The sequence below is a fragment of the Pleuronectes platessa genome, chromosome 19 (genome assembly GCF_947347685.1).
Source record: "Pleuronectes platessa chromosome 19, fPlePla1.1, whole genome shotgun sequence".
Taxonomy (NCBI): Eukaryota; Metazoa; Chordata; class Actinopteri; order Pleuronectiformes; family Pleuronectidae; genus Pleuronectes; species Pleuronectes platessa.
In genome coordinates, this window is record NC_070644.1 from 12,946,167 (window position 1) to 12,968,174 (window position 22,008).

Here is a 22,008-nt window from a genome sequence, read left to right on the forward strand (position 1 = left end):
TTTTGTGTATGAGGTTGTTTGGGGGGGGGGAAATGACACAGCAACTACTTGTTACTTAGTTTAAACCAACAAACCCCTATTCTCTGTTGTTTTGTGTTACATTTGTGTTCAGCAGGAAGGAAGATGTATTTGCTGAGTGTTGATAATGTGACACTGGAGAGGGAGTCAAGTAGTGCACCCGACGTCGTCACTGTGCATTTACATGATTACCTTTAATCTGAAAACAACACTCAGGGTTTTCTCAGTCATTACAACAATGCAGTAATTACTAAAGGTCCCTTTCTCCAATTAGCTGTGCACTGTATTTTACAATTATGTTAAACTTTTAGCCTCGTTAAAAATAAAATAATTTTGACGTAATCGTGGGTTAATATCTCTTTAATTTGAATTCAGTGAGCTCATAGTTTAGTATGAGCCTCTGAACACATTGTGCTTCCTTATTTCCTATCATGAAATATATTAAAATTCATGAAGCACGTCAATTAAAATGTGACTTAAGGCGTCTTTGTAGAAAGAAAGAAAATGTAAGTGGAATAAATTTAGCGTTGGCACTGTTGTAATCCACATTGAGAGCAGCAACATGACATTGCACCAGGCTCCTAATCATCGTACCCTTTGTGCTTCATAAATTATAATAACCTTTATTTCACACTGCCCTTCTCAATGTTTGGTTCAGGGGCTTTAATAGTTAACGTCTCCAAGGAGGTTCCGTTTGTTTGGGAATTAGCTGATTACTCAAAAAATTACTGAACTGATTTCAATGCAATTTTGTGGAAGGGTGGGACACGGCCCAAGGAAGAAGCCATTTCTTTTCCACAAAGAATTTATTTAATCTATTATTATAGTTGAGAAGTTAAATACTGTGGAAAGGATAAAGATGACCATCTATTCTAAAATATCCCCAGATGACAGTGTTTTCTGAGGATTAGAAGATGATAGAAGAAAGCCCATTTCAAAGCTCTGACACGTTTAGTTTTCTTTTCGCACTTTGAGTGGATATCAGAGACGAATCGTAGAAGTTTTGAGAACACTTTAATCATCAGATGAGGAGAAACACAATGGTGCGTTCATCGAGCCGACGCCTGTCGTACACCTTTACCTTTTACATGAGCAGGAAAGCTTCTTCACACCGTGCAGGAATATATAGGGGATGATGCAGGTGTAGGAGGCTGCGATGTAGCTGGCCACCTCCACCACCATCGAGGACGTGTGGATGGTGTTGGTGATGCGCAGGAGCAGATGAGTCAGCCAGCAGACCAGGAACACGCTGGCAACCGCCACCACGCTCTTGGCTGCCCTCACCTGAGTGCCTGAGCTCGCAGCGGGCTTAGCCGGCTGGTTGGGCCTGGGAACATCCTTGTTGACAGGAGGGCTGGGGGAACTGGGACCAGGCGGTGCTCCGTTTGGACAGGAAGCGGCAGGGACGCCGTTGTAAATGTTTACTGACGCCGAATCGCTGAGGTCCTCTGAGGTTCCTGGTCCAGAGTTGGCGCCGACACATCTCTCAGCCTTTCGGTTTTCTGTACTCCTCTTTTCATCTTTGGCGGCGTCAGAGTTATGACCCTCAATGCGTCGCCGGTTTTGAAGCAGAGTGATGACAATCCGGACGCTGGCAAATACCATCCCGGCCACAGGGAGAGCATTAGCCAGGGTCAAATAAAAGATCTCGTAGGTCTGCTGGGCGAGTGCACTAGGGAAGACCTCTACACAGTCTTCATGGCTCCCGTTTGCTCCCTCGATTGCGACAAAGAAGAAATGTGGGATGCTGAAGATCATGGCCACCGTCCAGCTCCCGGCCAGCAGACTTCCCACCAGACACAGGCTGTCCAGCTGCACCGGCGCTCCTCCGCGTTTCAGGGACCCGACCAGCTTCTGGTACCAGTAGGCGCTGATGAAGAAGGTCGTGTAGATGCTGCTGGTTTGGGAGAGGTCGGCACAAAAAAGGAACACGCTGCAGAAGGTTTCCCCGAGGAACCAGCGGCCGGCAAAATCTGCGATGGTGTCGGGCAGGTCCACCAGGTAGTTGGTGATGAGGTTGGACACGGCCAGGTTGATGAAAAGAAGCTCGTTGGTGCGGATGCTGGATTTCTGACCGGGCAGGGAGCGTATCGCCAGCCAGTTGTTTCCCAGGATCCCTGCTAGAAACATGAAAGCTCTGATGATGGACTCGATCAAGTCTTCTGCGTCCATGATATCACCCGCTTTCCTCCAGCTCGCAATGTGGGATGCTCGGATCCTCTGACATTTATAGAGGAGGGTAAGAAGAAGCCCAACCCCGGTCCCAGTCATTGTCTTGTCATTTTCTTTTCCAGTGCAGCCTCAATTAGGTGATCCCACTGAGATGGAGGTGGTTTCTTCTCATCACAGCCCCAACAGCTGTCCAAAGTGAGAGTCTTCATTCATTCTCCATTCATCAACATTTGATTTTACATCTCGGTAGCACAAACATTGTGATCGTCTTCCAGATCTAAGTCTTGTGGAAACTGGAGCGTATCTGACGTCAGCAGAAGTTTTGGTGCTTCTTTCTTGTTTGGCATTTGCCAGCCAATCAGCAGTTTGATTATTTAAAGTAATTGATAAATGGATTTAGACCCAGATGCTGTGCAAACCTCCTGAAGATGGTAAGTGGGCTAATAAAGCGTTGGTTTTCCTGATGAAGCAAAAGTGCATTTAAAAAAAAAAAAGAAAATGTCATTGTGATGCTGTAGAAGATTTTCTCCACAACCTTGCCACCTAATCTGTTCTCAGTAATATAACTGCAATAAATGATTTAGCTCATTAACCACTGATAAAACCATAAGAGGATCGGAGAGACCGGCCACAGTTGCAATAGGGGACAGTTGGAGCCATATATAAACACAAATGTACATGTGCAGTACAATTAGTTTTATACAATAAATACTTAAAAGTTTAGTGTGCTGTATATCCTTCTATTCTTCCTGTCTCACACTTAAAGACGGATGGAATAGCATCTGTAACATCTGCACGTGACTCAAGGTAGTTTTACGTATAAAGGAACAAAACTCTTCCAATAACTGATATATATATATATATTGATAAATAATACTAAAATATATATTATAGTAATACTAGACACATTATGAGTTCATTGTGCTTATTGAGACAAAGTTTGTTGCAATTAAATGTTTTTTTTTACCACTCGCATGCATATTGTGCATTAGTGACATGTCACGTGATCATCTGTGTGTGTTATTGACGAACAGATGTCAGCTGAATATGTGAAAAATTGGGTTGCTCTCGTCCAAATAGTCTTTAAGAAACAGTGAGAAATAGAAAATAAACCCCTCTCCTACTTAATTAGTGCAAAACACGTGGCCTGATTGAAAAAATATTACAGTTCATAAGACAGATGAAACAGATTCCATTATCAGATTTGTGCACATTATGAATAGCCTCTTACTAACGTGGATCAATAATAATGGTGGAGGACCAAACCTTTTTGAATCTATATATTTGAATGTAAATACGAACAGCGTGTGTTGTGTGGGCGCTCAGCAGGATCCCAGTCAGCCAGTGGAGCTCTGTGCTGGTGCCTCACGTCATTCCTGAGTCAAGGCTCCACCTTTGGGATAAACCAGAGGCGGCATCTGTGCGCTGCAGCCGACCGGGACTCACAGGGACGAGCTGCGGGACCGCGCGCACACGGCTCCGGGCTTTTCTTTCGGCTCTTCAAATCCTTCCCTCCTCCACAGGACTATGGTTTTTCCTCTCCCGGCTCTCGGTGCTCTCTCTCGGCGACACTTCCCCGGTGTGTGTGCGGTGGCCCTCTTTGGAATGAGCCGGTGCTGCCGCTGCTGCTGCTGGTGCCGCTGGTGGTGAGATTGTGGAGGCAGAGGAGAGGTCAGGATGCCCGCCGGCGCCGCCGCCGACTCGCTGAAGCCCAGCGCCTTCATCCCGGTGTGCACGGCCGCCTGCCTCCTGGTCGGCTCCAGCTCCCTGTTCTTCGTCTTCACGTAAGTGGCGGGGGAAAGGGAAAAGTTGGTGTCGCTGCACTGTTGCTTGTTGTAGAATCCACAGCCAGCCATAGGATCCATGCAGACTCTCCATCACTCTCCCTCCATCACTCTCCCTCCATCAGCCTCCCTCCATGCAGATACAGGCTGTGCTTGGGATGTGTTGCATGTTACAGACTTCCATTTGTCTTTTGCATCATCTTCTATGAATCCAACAATATCCCAAAGTTGTATTCTCATTTTATAAATAGTTTTACTTCATCTCCCTTTGATCAATTTCAAGAAGTTTCACGTAAGACCGGCCTTAAAGGGACAGTTCACCCCAAACTGAAAATTCTCATCTACTCACCACTATGTCGATGGATGGAGGGATGAAGTGTAGCCATGTTCTGGATCACAGCGGAGATTTAGGCTACAAACATTGTGTAAATGACCTGGTTTCGAGTGAATTTTCATTTTTGGGTGAACTATCACTTTAAAACCTTTGGGCACCATTTCTTCTTCCTCCTCACCCACTGATGGAGCCACCACCACTCACATCTGACCTGGTTGAGCCCTGCTCGGGCTGGTCCCAGTGCACTGCACCCTGAGGACTCGCACACACAGTCCTCGGGATAATCGGCGTGTACGAGCGCATCGCATTGACCTACATGTGTCACAAATTTAGCAGGAAATCAAATACACACTCTAAAAAGGGTTTTAAAACTAGTTGCAAGATCTGATTGAAATTGAGGTTGCGATGGTACGTTCTGGTGAGGGGGTGTCCTTATTCTGACCTGTTCGTGGGGTTAATAAGTCAATACAACTTCTTGTAATGCCTCAGAATCCAATTTAAACGATGAATATAGGTTTGTTTGATTGATTTATAAACATTATTTTAAAGCCTTTACCTAAGATCTATAAAGAGAGGGGGGGGGGGGGGTGGATGGGCAAGCCGTCCAGTGTCAGATATTATAGCACCCTAATTTCTTCATGAAAACCCCCCATAGATATCCACTATGGACTTACCGATTGAAGGCTCCCACCTCATCAGCTCTATTCCAGTCTGCTGACCCTTGACCCCGGCAGCCATATCTGTCCTAGTTTCTCCCCGTATCCTCCATCCGTGCACCGTTTGCACTGGAACCTGACACCAGATTGGGACTATGGGATTAGGATCCTCTGGCTGATGCCATGTGATCCCCCCCATCTGCATGGGAAATGTACCATCAGCGGATATTTAACGTAACCTCCTTGGAGTGACTTTCACAGTGAAGCACACATTGAACTAATCGTTTTAGATGCTGGTGTGGAGTGTATATATCTAGCTCAGATTAAAGTTACTATATTAGCACGTTTAATGGCCGTCAGAGTTTCTCTAATGTCCAGATGTGCTTGTGGGAATCTGATGTATGAACATAAGCAGTTGTATCGCATCCTTAATTCTACATATATTCAATCTTGTAGCTTTTTTTAACCTTAACATGAAAATGCATCAGGATAAAATCCATTTGACTACCTGCTGCAGTGGTGAAAAGGGGGTTAGCAATCAGAGAAATTCCCACAGGCCGAATGAAGGTTGACCAATCTCGATGAACTCCTCCTACACTCTGTATCAAATCAATGGCCTGCTGACGCGATGGATTGAAGAGAGATGACTTGATTGGATTCGTAATGCTTAACCAGCTAAATCAGGACGCTGCGGCTGATTGCGTCTTACGGGACGAGGGGTTGCTGGAATATGTCCGACCTCGTGGCTCTAAATGCACCTGGACCATTGTCCATTGATCTTTAAATAGTATATCTGAAAACCTCACTGTCAAACCTCCCAGCAGTAGAATACTTTGCTCCAACGTCCACAGGTTAACTTGTCTTGAATGTTCCTCAAACACACGACCCTTTTGTGTAGAAGACCATTCATATCCGCTTCAAGCAGGAAGTTGTAAATGTTTCCTTCCAGAGGAAAAACTGGCAGAAACTCTGTGACTGGTCGGCCGCCTGAGAATAAAAAAACATTTTCTGATACGAGTAATAATTTGTTAGATATCCTGCCGCTCTGCCAAGCCAGCAGCTGCAGCTGGAGCGCCCCCCACCACCACCGCCGCCACGTGCATCGGCAAGAGATGGACAGGTGCCACGCTCGGCCATGTTCAGCCCCGCCTCGGTAACACTGAGTCAAGAGGACACCACTTGTCATCTGCCATAACATCACCCTCGCCTCCGCCCCGCTCGCTGTGAATCACTGGGAACACGCAGGGGTTTGTGGACGCCACCCAATTAGGCCCCTGCATACTCACGTGCATTCTGCTGCTGTTGTGTAAATATTAATGCTCCGAAAAAATTGCACGTCTTCGTTTTTTTTTTTGTTGGTCTTTTTATATTCATGAACACTTTGATCCTTTATTTTTAACAAGGCCTCCTCTGCAGATTAAGTAAACCCGGGATTCTAAACCCCGCAGCCACGTTTTATATTCAAAGTCTGAGCTTCTTTCATCTGGTAATGCAGTCATCAGTATTTGTGCATGTGGGCCTCGAGTGTGGGCATTAGCAGTGCGAGCGAACACGTTTCCATTTCTGTTTCTGCTGCAGGTTGGGGAGAGTCAGAGAATGACCTTTAGAGCCGCGGAGGCTCTTTTGTCTTCCGCTGCCTGAGAAAATTCATCAGTTACCGGCTTCCTGCTTTTGTTCCCCCGACCGTGAACTTCTGTTTGGGCTGGTGCTTAAGATTTTCGTGCATTGTTAAACTCAGACGCCCACACATACCACAGACTTCCGAGCCACAACGGAATTTGTGCCTTGCTAATTCAATTTTACTCAGAGAATCTTGCTCCTCTACTTAAGATACTGTGTGTTTAGAGGAATGAAATATATTGAAATATAGAGATAGTTGCTGGAAATGAAATGTGCGCTCTTATGCCGCTCTCTAATCCTAATTGTGCGCTGGTGAATTTTTAGAGCATATTTCTCCACCGAGGCACAGCAGTCCTCTATGAAACCACATTTAAATTGACCAGATCCAGATTCTTATTTGGATCTGCAGCCAGATTTCACACCCTCATAAATATCAGTTCCTTAAATAAGCTGGAGTCCAAAACTATGAATTATTCTCTAAGAAATCTTGTTGTGTTAAAGACAGAAAAATTTGCCCCCTGACCCAGATCTGCATCAAAATCAAATGGGTCCTTCCTTTGGTCAGACCCCACCCATGAACAAGACATCCTGGAAAATGGTTTGCTAATTTTTGCAGATCATAAACAAACAGAGGAAAACATAAACCTCCTGAGGTAATCGTGGGAGTTGAAGCACAGATACTGTCACGTGAAACAGTTTGAGCTGAGCAAACTGTGTATTCACAAAACTAGCATTTTAAATGTACAAACAATTTATATTCCACAAATGTTAGTAACTGGTTTAAAGCTTAAATCCCTTGTCCTGCATGGATTGAAACCGAATGTCCAGTTGAAGTCAAATCAAATGAATGTATTACCTCACCACACCTCTGTGGTTTTTGCTCGCTGACAGTTGAGCACATGTGCAGATTTCTTGTTCAGCCAGTGGCTGTTCACTCACCACCAGTGTTTTCAGTGCTAATGTTGTGTCGGACACATCACATGACAGTGATGTCACTTATGTAGCTGTGAGAATATTTCACGCACACTCACACGGAAAGTGGAGCCCTGGCTTCCAGCCAGTAGTGAACTTGCTGCTTGAGCGACTGTGCGTTGTGTCTGCTGTGCCACTGACCCACTGTGGGACAGCAGAGTGCAGATTGGAGAGAGAGCAGCTTACTGTTGTGTGTGATTTAATACAGCTCTGCTCGGCCTGTTTCATTAGGTGGAAGCTTGTCCTGCCACGCTGCAGTGTAATGAACTGTCTCTGCCTGCGCTCCAGATGGTCTCAGACCAGTGAGGGTGACTCCCCATCCTCTATCTATCTGTCATTCTATCATTTTATCTATACATGCATCTATCCATCTATCCATCTCTCTATCTCTCTATCTCTCCATCCTCTATCTATCTGTCATTCTATCATTTTATCTATACATGCATCTATCCATCTATCCATCTATCCATCTATCTATCTCTCCATCTGTCTATCTATCTAATTCTCTATCTATCACTCCATCTATTTATCTCTCATCTATCTATCTATCTACTTCTCAATCTATCTATCTATCCATGCATCTATCTATCTATCTACCACTCCATCTCGCCATCTCGCCATCTCTCTATCTATCTCTCCATCTATCTATCGCTCTGTCTATCTACTTATCTCTGCCTCTCTCTCTCTCTCTCTCTCTCTCTCTCTGTCTCTGTCTCTCTCTCTCTCTTCTCTCTCTCTCACACACATCCAATTTTGCATCAAATTGGGCTTATTGATGAAAATCCCGCTATTTCTCTCTCTCCACCGCTGTGTGGTTCTCTTATACGTCTAAGTATAATGAGAGGAGTATTTTTAACTGACCACCTCCAGGAGTTGAATGCGAGTGATCAGCTGTGACAGTTTAAGCACATGTCAAACACGACCATATCTAGTGAGAAGAACGTGGACACAAATCCTGAACAGGAGCCCTCAAGCAGAGGGGGGGGGGATCACGTTATGCTCCTTCATCTTTTTGTCACACATTCACGACTTCTTAAAGGTTCTTATAATTTCATTGTGCCCACGATGTTGGGAGAGATTCTCGTCCTGTTTCCAATTTTCTCCTCAACCCGCTGAGCAGAGGGAGGCGTCGAGTGTTTTACGAGGGGGAGTGTTCAGCCGTTGCAGATGACCGGCGGCGAATCGATTGGATTTATCTCAGAATAAAACAGTGGCTTGCCGTGTTGCAGTGCACGGCGAGCCTCGGCTGCACGCTCTGTGTGTTTTCGCATCCAATGTGAGGAGTCCACAATGCCAGCGGAGACGGGGCAGAGATGGTCTGTAATCCAGAGTTCATAATCCAGGGATTACTGGGTTTGCAGCTGGCACGGCATCAGCAGGCGTGCCTCTCGGGAGTGGGGTGGTGGCACCCCTCCCCCCGCGGCCTAAAATCTCCCAGAGGGTTTTCCAGATTGGAGCTGATGTGGGATGAAGTGCATAACAGAGGCGGAGGCGTCTTGATTTGGTTTTCATCAAATTTTGTGTCTAATCACTTTTCATTTGTCTTCATGGTTTGCTGATGTTTCATCTGTGAAACATCAGCAAACCTGCAAATCTGCATTTAAAGCCTCTGACACACAGAACACGTGATGTTTTATTATCCATTTTCCACCTGTGATAATAACAACTCAGCAAACATAACATTTGATCGTTCACGTAGGAAAATTCCCATACAGTGTATATGTAGGTTAAACATGTGATGTTCAATCAAACACTGTTAATATAATCCAGTGAATCTTTTCCTCTCTGAATGCCACTGTAACCTGATTACACTCCCTCTAATCTCACGCAGGAGAGATATAATCATACTCCCATTGAGTATAATTCATCACAGACACACACACACATACACACACACACACACACAGACACACACACACACGGAGGACTGGAGCAGATAAGTCATGGTTCTCTAAGGTTTTACGGGACACAGAAGTTTGAACTGCTTCAAATCCTGACAGGAAGCAAAGATCGATACTGCATCAGTCATGTAACATTTCTTTAATCTGAGAACTTCATTGTGGCAATTTCACTTATTATTATAGTCTGGCTCGAACCTTAATATTTTGTTTTGTACATGAATCATACGTGACATTTCTGGGCCAAAGTATTCTGATAAATTCTCCCGGCTTATGCTGTGTATCGGACAGCTATGATTTTATTATGTGTACAGTAAATCATGCTATAATAAGTGATTTTGTATTAGAGAAACAAAAAACAAGGTCTGAGATGATTTAGAAACGGTGTCAGGAACACTCGCAGGAATTTACCCACCAGAGAGAAGGGACACGGCCTTCAACATGGAAAATGTCCCAGTCACAATCCTTTAAAAACACTAAAATCCACAATACAGTTAATGTGCAATACAGCATCATTCAAACTATAAATATTGATCAATCTATCAAAGGCTTTTTATTTGACATAACACAACAGTAATATGAAGTTAAGGTGTGACCACTGACCTAATGAGATCATATATAATCTATATATAAAAACGAAGTTGAAAATTAATCCAATTAAAAAAAGTTATATATCGTTTTTAACAATACTCAGACACAGATTCAAGTATCTAAAAATATAAAACGCACGTAATAATCATCACATAATCTTTTTAATAACTGAATATTGTTTTAAGTCATTTCCGAACAAAGAAATGTAAATATTTGCAGGTCCAAGGTTCTTGAATATGACGCTTTGCAGATTTTGTCTGTTTTATTGTGAAAATCTTAAGGTTTTTCAATTGTTAATTTCATAAAACACAATCTCAGGAACATGTGAAGGACATTTTCCACTGTTTTCTGACTCCATCAAATATTTATCAGACTAATGAACACTGAAACCACTCGTCCTTCAGGTCTCCTGCTCGGCTTCACTGGGCAGGACACAGATACACTGAGTGTCTTCCTGCTGCTGCAGAAACGTTCAGCCAGGAGAAACCAGTCAAATAATCCCTTGTTTTGGGCACTGGTGAACACACACTAATACATGCTTATCCCTCACTGTAAACAATTACTTTTGGGATTCACCGCTCCCATCCGAATAAATGGGATGTAGATTATCCCTTAAAATCTCTGTTGTGGCACTGATTTGTGTTAACATGAACCTCTAAGGGATGGATACTTGCGAGTCTAAGAGACGCCGTCGAATCCTCGTGAACTCTGCTTCGGATGAAAGTTTTTTTACTACTGTATTATCCCGACTATTGTATATTCATATTTATATATTTTTATATATTTATCCTGCTCATACTTCTTATATCATACGATACCTGTTAATACTGTACTATTCATATATATTTCTTACTGCTCATAGTTCTTATATCATACAATACCTGTTAATACTGTACTATTCCATATATATTTCTTACTGTACATAGTTCTTATATCATACAATAACTATATTTATTTACATTCCACTTTAAATACGCACAATACTCTGTACTTTACTGCCTTTTTTTGCACTTCTGGTTAGATGCTAAACTGCATTTCGTTGTATAAGTACTTGTACTGTGCAATGACAATAAAGTTGAATCTAATCTAATCTAATCTAAAGTGCAGGAAACAGTTTTCCCATGTTTTCATTCTTTAATGTGTGCACGTGTGTGTGTGTTCAGATGCCCGTGGTTGGCTGTCGCCGTCAGCCCCGCTGTGCCGCCATGCTGCGCCATCCTCTTCCTCTTTGTGCTGGCCAACTTCACCATGGCAACCTTCATGGATGCTGGTGTCCTCCCAATGGGTCAGTAACCAAAGTGACATTATGCCTACAGCAGGGAAATATAACTACACATGACAAATGCAAACAAAGAGCAGAATCCCACAGTTTATGGACGTTGAACCTGACGTCTCCACACACTGTTCCCCAGCTAACGAGGACGAGGACAAGGACGACGAGTTCCGCGCTCCGCTGTACAAGAACGTGGACGTGAGGGGCGTCCAGGTGCGGATGAAGTGGTGCGCCTCCTGCCACTTCTACAGACCTCCACGCTGCTCGCACTGCAGCGTCTGCGACCACTGTGTGGAGGTGAGTGTGTGCGGAGAGATTTGAAGAAGCGAGGGGAAGTGGCAGGAGTTTTTTTATTAAGTCGCACAGGACGCAGGGGGAGGGTGGAGACAAACATGGGGGGGGATTTAAACGAGAGAAACGAGTGGCGACGGTGATAAAATATGAGGCATGGGAGGGAAGATCAGGGAGAAATGTGGACGAGTGTGTGTGTGTGTGTGTACGTGTGTGTGTGCGTGTGTGTGCGTGTGAGTGTGGGGACAGTCAATAAAGGGGGATTTCTGCAGTGAATGATGGACAGAGTGTGATGGAGGGGGAGAGAGTTTTCATTAATCAGGTTAATCCTTCTCTCCGATCCTTTGTAGTCGCTGTGGAAATGCAATTTGAAAATCAGCTCAGACAACCTCTGTTAAACGAAATGTATTTAGAAAGCACAGGGGATATTCCAACCAGTTCCCGAGCCAGCGATGAATCTGTGCAGCAAAACTGTTTCATTTATGAGTGAGTTATGTTTTATTTCCGGCTCTGGTTAATTACATTTTTTATTTTTATATTTTATTCCCCCCCCCCTCACCAACTCCTCCCAGGACTTTGATCATCACTGTCCCTGGGTGAACAACTGCATCGGGAGGCGCAACTACCGCTACTTCTTCCTGTTTCTGTTGTCGCTGACAGTTCACATGATCTGCATCTTCACCTTCGGCCTCATGTACGTCCTGCAACACATGGAGGAGTTATGGAAGCTGCACTGCACTGTCACGTATCCTTACTCACAGTGTGGGCCTGTGTGTGTTTGTGTGCCTGTGTGTGTGTGTGTGTGTGTGCGCTTCCATATGTCAATGGTGAATAACACAAAGCAGTCTTCCTGATCTGTATCTCCAGTTTGGTCGTGATCAGTATATCAGGTCTGTTTCTGATCCCGGTCCTGGGTCTCTCCGGATTCCACCTGTACCTGGTGTCCAGAGGACGCACCACAAACGAACAAGTCAGTTTTTTACTATGAAGATTGTAAATTATATCAATAAAGTAAATATTTTAGACTTTATACTTATTGTTATGTATTTAGTTGTTCTAATATTTTAGAAAATATCTCTAAATTACATTTTCATGGGCCGTAATAAAACTAACAGGTACATTTGACCTCTTAATGATCCCGCAGGTAACTGGGAAGTTTCAAGGTGGAGTAAATCCCTTCACCCGAGGCTGCTGTAACAACCTGGAGTATATGGTTTGCAGTCCTATCTCTCCAAAGTGAGGGCCATATTTTTTATTCTACATAATCTTCAGCTCTATATGAAACCATGAGGAACCTGGTCTGACTCCCAGCTGTCTCTTTCCGCCCCCTGACACCAGGTACACAGCACGGCCTCGCATGAAAACAGTCGTCCACGTTCAGCCTCCGTTCCTGAGGCCGGGGGTCAACAGGCAGATGCCAGTGAAAGTCAGGGACAACGGGATACACAGTCTCCAAAATAAAGTATGGCTTGATCATTTATATTGTCTCAGATTTCATGTAAACTGATTTTTACCAGGATATAATGAGATCTCTCCTGATACCTCTGTTGTTTATGTCCCGTCAGAAAACCTCAGAAGAAGCTGTCGAGCTGTCCGACATCCAGCCCCAAGCATCAGGTCCACCACCGCTGCCCCCGAAACCAGAGCACGGCCTCCTGAAGAGCCAGCTAGCCGCCATGGACGGTACAGTAGAACCTTAGCCTTATCTTAAAAACGTCTTCTTTATTGTGTCATTGCTGGAAATGTCGAAATGTGTTGTTTGCCTGTAATTAATCCCAATGTGACTTCTTTTGCCGATATAGGACACCACACCAAAACCATCATTCCTGTATCCATTCCCACAATCCCACAGCTCCGGCCAGTCCTGGAGGCCATATCCAGAGGATCATCTCCAATTCCACCAGAGCAGGTGCTTCTCAGTCTGATATCACCTTGTTGGATTGTAGGATTCTTAACATACAGTTCCTGGGTTCCTGCTCATATCTGACACACGTTGTTATCTGCTTCTTATTGTGTTGTTTAGCTGATGAAGACATCAGAGCAGCAGGAGAACAGCAGAAGTCCGGACCTCCGCTCTGCGTCCAGGGAAAGCCCTAGAATCAGCCACAGGGGGGGCGTGGCTGTCCACACCAGCACCGCCTCCAGCTCGCTGCAGCTCAACTCGCTGACGCTCAACTCCCGCTCTCTCACTCTCAGGCACAGCAGCCGCCATGGGGGCAAATCCCATCTACCTGACGGTTTGGGATCCAACCCTCCGCTGGGCCTCATCTCCTCCTCCAGCCTGCTGTCCGGCCACAGCAGCAGCAGCAACAGCAGCCTGTCCTATGACAATGTCATCAGCCCTGCGGACCCTCAGTTCCTGGCTCAGAGAGCGGCTCCTCCAGTCGGCTACCACGCTCACTTCATGACCCTGGGCGCAGACGGGACTGTGGTGCAGCGGCACTCTCCCCACGCCTACAGCCCCGTGTTTATGGGCGTCAACAGACAGTCTCCTCAGCCCCGAGACCCCTCACCTTCTCTGCAGGGTCTCGCCTCACGGGACGCCTCGCCCTCCTTCCAGGGTTTCATACAGAGAGACCCCTCCCCTGGTTTTCAAGGGCTGATGCCAAGAGACCTTGCCTCCCAAAAAGTATCATCGCGAGACGTCCCCCCTCCAGGTCTGGCCATGCGAGATTTGACCTCTCACAGTCTTCGGGACAGCCTCCGTGACCTCGGCCCACAGGGCATGACACCTCAGAAGTCGGCTGCGCGCTACGACAGCTTCTCAAAAAGCATGATGGCGTCTATCCACGAGAGGCGAGAGATGGATGAGAGAGACAGGATGCTGCGCCTCCAAGCCAGATCTCAGGCGCTCTACGGCCAGGACATGGGGGTCTATGACATCCCCAGCAGGCGGAGTCTGCCACCAGAAAACATCCGAGCTCCAGGCTCCCGGGGGCCGACTCCTCCCGCTTACGGCTCCAGGGAGTTCCTGATGAGCACGGGCATTCTTGGCTACGGCATGAGGACCTCACCCCTCTCCAGCTCCTCCACGTCGTCTCTGACTCGAGGCCCCAAAACCTCCAGCTCTCCTCTGCAGAGCAGCAGCAGCAGCAGCCTGCAGAGCAAAGGCCGGTCGTCCTCTCCGGCCTACTGTCCCCCTGACAGACAGACGCAAGGCCTCCCCTCCTCGACCGCCACCCTGCCCCGTTTACCCTCCTCCTCCGCCACCTCCTCCTACGCCTCGTATGCCACCGCGAAACGATCCTCGCTCACGTACTCCTCGGAGGGGAAGGACTCGGTCACCCTGGGAGCCCTGAAATAATAAAAGAAACGCGTGAATGAATCATCTATGCAGTCTCAGTGTTCACAGCTCCAGAATACTTTGTAAATAAGAGGCCAAGTGAGACGTTACTGTGTGGGAGGGCGTGTGAGAAGCAAGTGCACGGTGAAGGATAAACTTAGACTTGTAAGTTTGACCAAATGTGAAACATGGTGAATCTCAGGATAGTTGTGCCTCCTCTTACAAACAGAGCGAGCTCTATAAACTCGGCAGCGGCAGAAGAGCTGTGCGGAGAATACAGATGAGCCTCATCTGTTTGTATGTGTTTTGATATCGCTTTTGTGAAATAATATAATACCGCTTTATCAAATTTGTCTCCTCCCCCCCAAAAACCTTATTTATTAGACTTTTGTAGTTGTTTATATGAATAAACCTATTTTGTAATTTTCATACCGGTTTTTATCTGTGTTTTCCTCTGTGTGTTTCTGTGTCGGTCAATTATTTAGCAAGATCACGCAAAAACTACTGGACGGATCTCAGTAAACCTGGTGGAAGGTTCGGTCAGGGAAGAAGGGATTATAATTTAGGATTTAACATTGTGGGGAAATTGGGTGTTTTTCAACATTTACGTTGATTTCTCCCAGCATAATTCATGGATCTCAATGAAAACAATCAGGCATGTTCTAGGGATTGGTATGAGTGCGTGTAGTTTGGTGCAGATCCAATTAAAAATCCAGATCTACTGAATTAGAATGTGGTTTCATGAGGGGACCCGTCGGATGAGAGCACTAGATGAGTGCCCTTCTAGTTTCCTGATGTAAATGGCTGTCAATGAAAGCATCCACTCACAACCGCTGAGATGTAAATGACATATAACGTGTAAACAAGCCTAAACGCATTGAAAGCACCTGCTGATCCGAGCTGCAAAAGACATCACACGTGCACTAAATGTTTTCTCCACTCACGACTCTGGTAAACAGATGCTTTATGGTGATAGAGACAGAATGTGTTTTAACATCTCTTCATTCATTTCCCCCTTTAAAAACGCGTCCCATGCAATGAATGCACACATTTGCTGAGCAGTGGCAGCTGGGAAGGAGGAAATGATGGCTGTGGCTGTGATGGAGAGTTTAGTGGAATGCAGCCTTGCGGGGGGAATGATTTACCCTCTCTGCAGTGTCAGTGTCCATGTTGGATTTGTGTGTGGCACCCTCTAGTGAGGAGTGTGAGAAGGTGATGTGAGGCTGGTGAGGCCTTGACATCCATGTCAAGGTACACAAGTGATGGAAAAGACCAGAGGAGGCTCTGAAGTGGGTTCTATTTCCGAAATGTTGTATTTTTTTACAAACACTTCATGTATTCCACGTTTGAAATACCGTTTAATAATAAGGGGTGGCATGATAGGGCAGAACTGAGCACAGCAACAAGGATACACTTGGTGGTTGGTGCATGATATGTCTGATATGATTGGGTTAGCACGGTGATGCAGTTGTTGCATGTTGCATCCGGGTTATTTTCCTTTTTCCTCCTACAGTCCGAACACATGCAGATTGGGGTTCGGTTGATTGGAGCCTCTAAGTTGACCATAGACGTGGATGTGAGAGTTAATGGTTGATTGTCCCTGTGCTACACTGGTGACCAGTACCCCAACTCTTGCCTAATGGCAGCTGGGATTGCTGGGAATCTCAGGACATAAGTCATTCAGAAATATTTCTAACAATAGAAACTTTCATTAGTCTGAAACTTGATGAACCACTTCATGCTTTTGTTTGGATGTTACCATTAATGACAAGACTTGTATCTGAGGTTCAGAACTTTTCATGTGTTGTTATCGTTGCGTTTGACCTTATAAAAGGTGGAAATGCAGCTTTCACGACTGATTTACTAAGATTTACTAGGCAGCTGAAAAACTGGTGGATCTCATACCAGCGCGGTAAATACAGCAACAGGACGTAAGAACCCTTCACTCACTCCAGCTTATAGGCCAGAGCCCTGACAACAGAAATACGATGTGGAGCATGAACACAAACAGCTTCTCGGTGCTAAATGTGAACAACTTTGTTCAGGAGTCATCTGAGCTGTTGTTCTTGTCAAAAGTGTCACAGATTATATTATTATCTTTTCACTGAAGACGACAGTGATTCAGAGGAAGGAGACGAAGCCTTTGAAACTTCATATGGACCTCAGATTACATTTCTTCATTTGACTTTTAATCAATTTTTTACAGAGAAATTGATGTAGCAATGACCAATTACCACATCCACAACAATAATAGCCAATGCTAGTTGTCATCACTGCTTCAGTTTATACACACGGCCCAACTCAAAACAAAAACCCATAAAAGATGTAGTGACAGGAATCTGATCCATTTGAACTTGAATTTAAAACAATCCTATTTAGTAAATGATGGATTCACACTTCTCCTCAAACTCACAATCCCACATGAGCACTGAAATGTGTCAACACGAAATAACTTCACCCTCCTCGGCCATTTTCACCCCTAATCTGGACATTAATGGATTTAAAAACATATTTGTCTCTCAGTCTCAGCTTCTGCATTTGTTCACACTTTCCTCCAGAATGAATAAATCTTCAAAGCGTTGTCCTGCTGTTTTCCGCGGGTAAAAGAATCTGTAATGCTGTTTGTTGAGTTTACCCGACGATGTTGTGATCACAGAGTAATGATTCCATCTCAGCGGTGCAGCGGCTTGAGTCGGTCGCTCTCTCACATCTGCTCTGTCTGAAAACAGAAAGAGAAAAAAGACGTGGGTGAGAAGAACTGTATAGTGAACTTTATTGAGCAGAGGGGGGGGGGTAATGTTGGAGAACGAGGTAATCTCAGTGTTGTTTGGTCGACTTTTCCTATTGCAGGACATGCATTAGGATCATCTGATGATTTATATTCCATTACTCTTCCCTCTCTGTTGTTTTCTTTCTCTTTTTCTGCCCCCTAGTCTCCTTCTCTTCCATCCCAGTTTTTCTGACTGGGGGTAAAATAGTAATGATGGTAGTGTCAAGGCTGCTGTTCAAAGAGGGATTGCAGGTTTTTGAGTAATATCAAAAGTATTCCGTGCATATATCCTGGTGTCTGAGATGTCCCCCCCCCCACCACTGAACATCATGCATTTTTAACAATGTGTCCGCATGACAAATACATCTCAGAGGAGACATCTGTCCTCCAAGCTGCAAGTTGATGATATGACACCTTGAACCGCTGATCGATTAATTTGCCTTGTGAACATTAAATATTAGCTAAAGAGGAAAAACGTACTGTAATCATCGAAAAGTCATATTTAGTCAAAAAACAAAACAAATTTGTGCGTCCATAGACAAAATTGATTTTCTTTGATACAGGGAGAGAAACACAGAGGAATGTCATATTGAAGTACCCGCTTAAAAAACTTTTCTGGATTATATCCTTTATTTCGTTCAGTGGGAACATTAATTGTATGTAGACAGCCCTAAACAAATGACAAATAAAACCAAAACTATCGGCGTTACACCACTGAGGGTAAAACGAGTAATAACATTGTTTGAGATTTGGGTGACATGACCCTTTAATTGCACTTATGACATTACACAGAAGCCAAAATCATCCAAAACCAACCTTGACCCCCAATCCCTTCGTGTGTGTTCACTCATAATGACTCAATGACAGCGATGTTCCGATCCTCTTTAGTTTAGATGTGACTTTGCAGATGAACCCTAATAAAAAGTTAACAAACAGTCATTTCTGCTCACCGGCTCAGCAGCATTGTACCGAGGTTCATCCAGAAGCCTGTGGGTCTTAATGTGAGGAATATGGATTCACGTTAACCTCTCGACATGAGCTGACTTTATTCTAATAAGTCTCCAAATCACCCGAATCGTTTGTGATACATCTGACCTACATTAGTTGCTGCTCTGCTCTCCCTTCAGTAGTGGTCTCTCTCTCTCTCTCTCTCTCTCTCTCTCTCTCTCTCTCTCTCTCTCTCTCTCTCTCTCTGCCCCGGCCTCTTTCTCTCGCCCTCATTGATATGCTTGATCATCGGAGGCATCGCTGAACTGGCTGATTGTCATTTTCAGCTGCAGCGCCACTGATGCATTTCATTTCCTCTCCGGGCTCTCTCTCTCTCTCTCTCTCTCTCTCTCTCTCTCTCTCTCTCTCTCTCTCTCTCTCTCTCTCCTCTGTTGGCGTGATTAAGCACTTGCTGCAGTGACACTTGACAAAGACGAGTTGGATTAATAGCCGCCCCGGCTTGTTTCTGCCTCAGAGGGGGGGGGGTTATGTTTTATTATATTAACATTATCTATCACATCACAGTGAAGGGATGTGTTGCCGTGTTGTGGCTGCTTCCTACGCGGGTGATCCGGCCCGACCGCTGTTCCTGCGGCTCGCCGAGCGGCTGCAGCAGCCAGTGTCGACGTGACGCTCTGTCGTTTAATAACCTGAGTGCAAACTCTCAGGTTCACCAAATGCAAATAGAGCAACTCCCATGCACTTAACTCAAATGTGTTTAAATGCTGGAATGTGAAAATGAGAGGTGACCTTTCTGCTCCGAGGCCGATTCGTTGACCTTCTCTGGCATTTCCAGTGTTTCTCTGCGCGGCCGCCTCCACAGGCAGCATCCAAAACCCTGCAGGCACCAGATTCCCATTCTTTAAAACCCTTCTTAGATGTTTTGTCTATGCGATAAATTGAATTAGCCTCCGCTGCACTTGCCAGAGTGAGGAGGTGGGCAGTGCGTTTTTTTTAATTGGGACAGAAATCTGGCCTGACTGTGGCTCTGTGTGGCCACAGGAGAAAGCTGTGAGAAGAAATGTTCCCGCTGATCACCAAAAGACTGTGTGGGCATTTCCCATCAAATAATATTATAATGGGATGTGTCTGTGTGGCTTTGTGGGTCTGCCAACGCGTCCTGTGTGTTACGCCGCACCGTGCAGACCCGGTTCAACCCCGGTGTGTGTAGATAATGGGCAGCGATAATGACATTCATCTCTGTCACATGGTAGAGGCAATTTACTGTCCGGTTACTGTGGTGATGACAAAGAGCTTCATCATCTGTACAGCAGCAACAAAACAAACCCGTTTTTTTTTTCTTCCTTTTTTTGAAATACAGCTGAAGTGTGTGCATGCAGAAATGAGTGCCTGTGTTGCACAATCACATTCATCATACTCTCGGCAGAGCAGGAATTATTCGTTCTATTTACACAAGTGAAATTGTGCGTGTGTGCGTGTGCGTGTGCGTGAATGGTTTGAGGTCAGACGAGAGGAGCAGGGAATAAATCACAGAGGGTGGCTTGTTTGTGCCCAAATGTTCGAGCTTCTGGTCTCTTACCTACATTCGTGCTCTAATTAGAGATGGAAAGCGTCTCTGTCATGTATGATTTACCGGTCACGTTGCCTCGGAGCAAAATAAAAGTACATGTGCTGTGTGACAAACCTTCAAATCTTCCATTTTTCTTCATCATATATATTCGTTCATTCGGGCACATGGAGACAAACAAAGGCAATAATGTACTGGAAGAGCGTCAGCGAGGTTATTTTTGAACATTACAGCGAGTGAACCAGGGGAAGGAGGGAGAGACGGCACATCCAAGGCTGCAGAAGGTTGCATGAGGTTATTTAAAAACAAACATGGAGAAAAAAAATCATGCCTCTCTCTCCAGCTTAACTTATGGACCCAGTGATTCATATTTTGTGCCTGCATTCTTAATCAAAATCCTAAAAGTCCTTCAGGTTGTTTGTTAGGGAGTGAGACGTGTTCTGGTTCATGGTTTAAGACCCTGTAGAGACAGGAGTGAAAATATTGTTTGGAAATATTTCGATTTTTTCCTATATACATTTTCTTTCCTGTTACAAGTGCAGTTCTCCTCCTCCATCCACCGACCTGAAGTGGCCCCTGAGCAGTTTGATTAGCATGTGGCTGTTTGTCCATTCAGCTGATCTGCATGTTGTGGACCTGACGTGTGAGATTCTGGCGTGAAACGATTAAAAATGCTTTGATTTGCAAAGACAAAAAAAAGAGAAAGAGAGGGAAAATAAAGGACTGCACCCTGAGCTATGGACCAATAAAATGAAGACAGGGTGTGGTTTGGATGTAAACAAACATATTTCAGTCGTGTGCGGCTCGTTCATTATTCATGGGAGAAGTGCACTTGATTCGAAAGGGATGGACAAGCAGCGATAAGGAAAGTATCAGACTATATGAGAATGGTAGGATTATAAATCAACCGGAGATCACCATGGAAGCAACAGGAACAGATCCACACGGTTATTTGGATCATAAACATCAGTCCCCTGAACCCAAGTTCTCTGTCTCTACACGACAAAACTACAACAAAGCTGTTGCGGTGCGGCACGACAACACATGATGTGATTATTCTGTCTGTGTGCACAATGTGCTGCAGACACAGGGAGTGTGAGGTGGAGTCAGGTCATGTTAAGCAGCTCTGAAAGTCGGAAGGAGGCTCATAATGAATGAAATATGAATGGCGGCGCACAGATCTATACAGCTGACATTTTATAATATCAAGTGTAATAAACTCAGAGTAATTTCTGTAAATTGTACACTTGGAACATGCCGATAAATCCGGTATAATTCATTTTCGGGAATAGAAAAGTCTCATTAATCACCTGTAACATTTTCAGCTCTTGCATTGAGGTGTGATCTCCTGAACTCACACTGACTCCAGAGCAGGTTTCTGTTTCCTTCGGCCCCACGTGTTGATTGTTAGGAGCCATGGAAAGATTGTGAGGAGAGAATGTGTAGATGTAAAAGTCTGGTCACCTCGGTTTATGGAACATTCCCAGCTCTCTCAGGCGATGAATCAATTTTCATGTTTTTTGGTTAAAAATCTGTGAGGATAAATCACATTTATTTGGTGATAATACTGTTTTATTCCGAGTAGAGATACTGCTTTTTACTGCTGGTGGTAAAAATATGAAAAAGACCAGAAATGTCTCTTTTTTTATCGATATTTGTATTTGTGATTTCTACCATAGATAGATTTTAGCACCTTTCCCTTTTACCTCTAAAGTAAAGTATATTCTATCATCTAAATTAAGGTTATCTGCAAAGAAATACCCTCGATCAGAATATGAAACTGTGTAAAGTACCTTTTTCTCTCTCACTGACCCAAAACCATTATGGCACT

At 44.7% G+C, this 22,008-nt stretch overlaps 2 protein-coding genes across 2 annotated transcripts; one reads left to right on the forward strand and one right to left on the reverse strand.

Annotated features, from left to right (window-relative positions):
* Positions 1–1,095: 1,095 nt before the first annotated feature.
* LOC128424898 (rhodopsin) lies at positions 1,096–2,190 on the reverse strand. The gene has a single exon (XM_053411335.1). It carries the CDS (start codon positions 2,188–2,190, stop codon positions 1,096–1,098), a length of 1,095 nt encoding a protein of 364 aa, XP_053267310.1.
* A 1,677-nt stretch (positions 2,191–3,867) lies between these two features.
* zdhhc8a (zinc finger DHHC-type palmitoyltransferase 8a) lies at positions 3,868–15,321 on the forward strand. Its single transcript, XM_053411334.1, has 11 exons — positions 3,868–3,974; positions 11,209–11,330; positions 11,458–11,615; positions 12,182–12,354; positions 12,477–12,579; positions 12,754–12,845; positions 12,948–13,071; positions 13,175–13,292; positions 13,412–13,518; positions 13,633–14,246; positions 14,310–15,321. Exons 1-11 carry the CDS (start codon positions 3,868–3,870, stop codon positions 14,911–14,913), a joined length of 2,322 nt encoding a protein of 773 aa, XP_053267309.1. The 3' UTR covers positions 14,914–15,321.
* Positions 15,322–22,008: the final 6,687 nt, after the last annotated feature.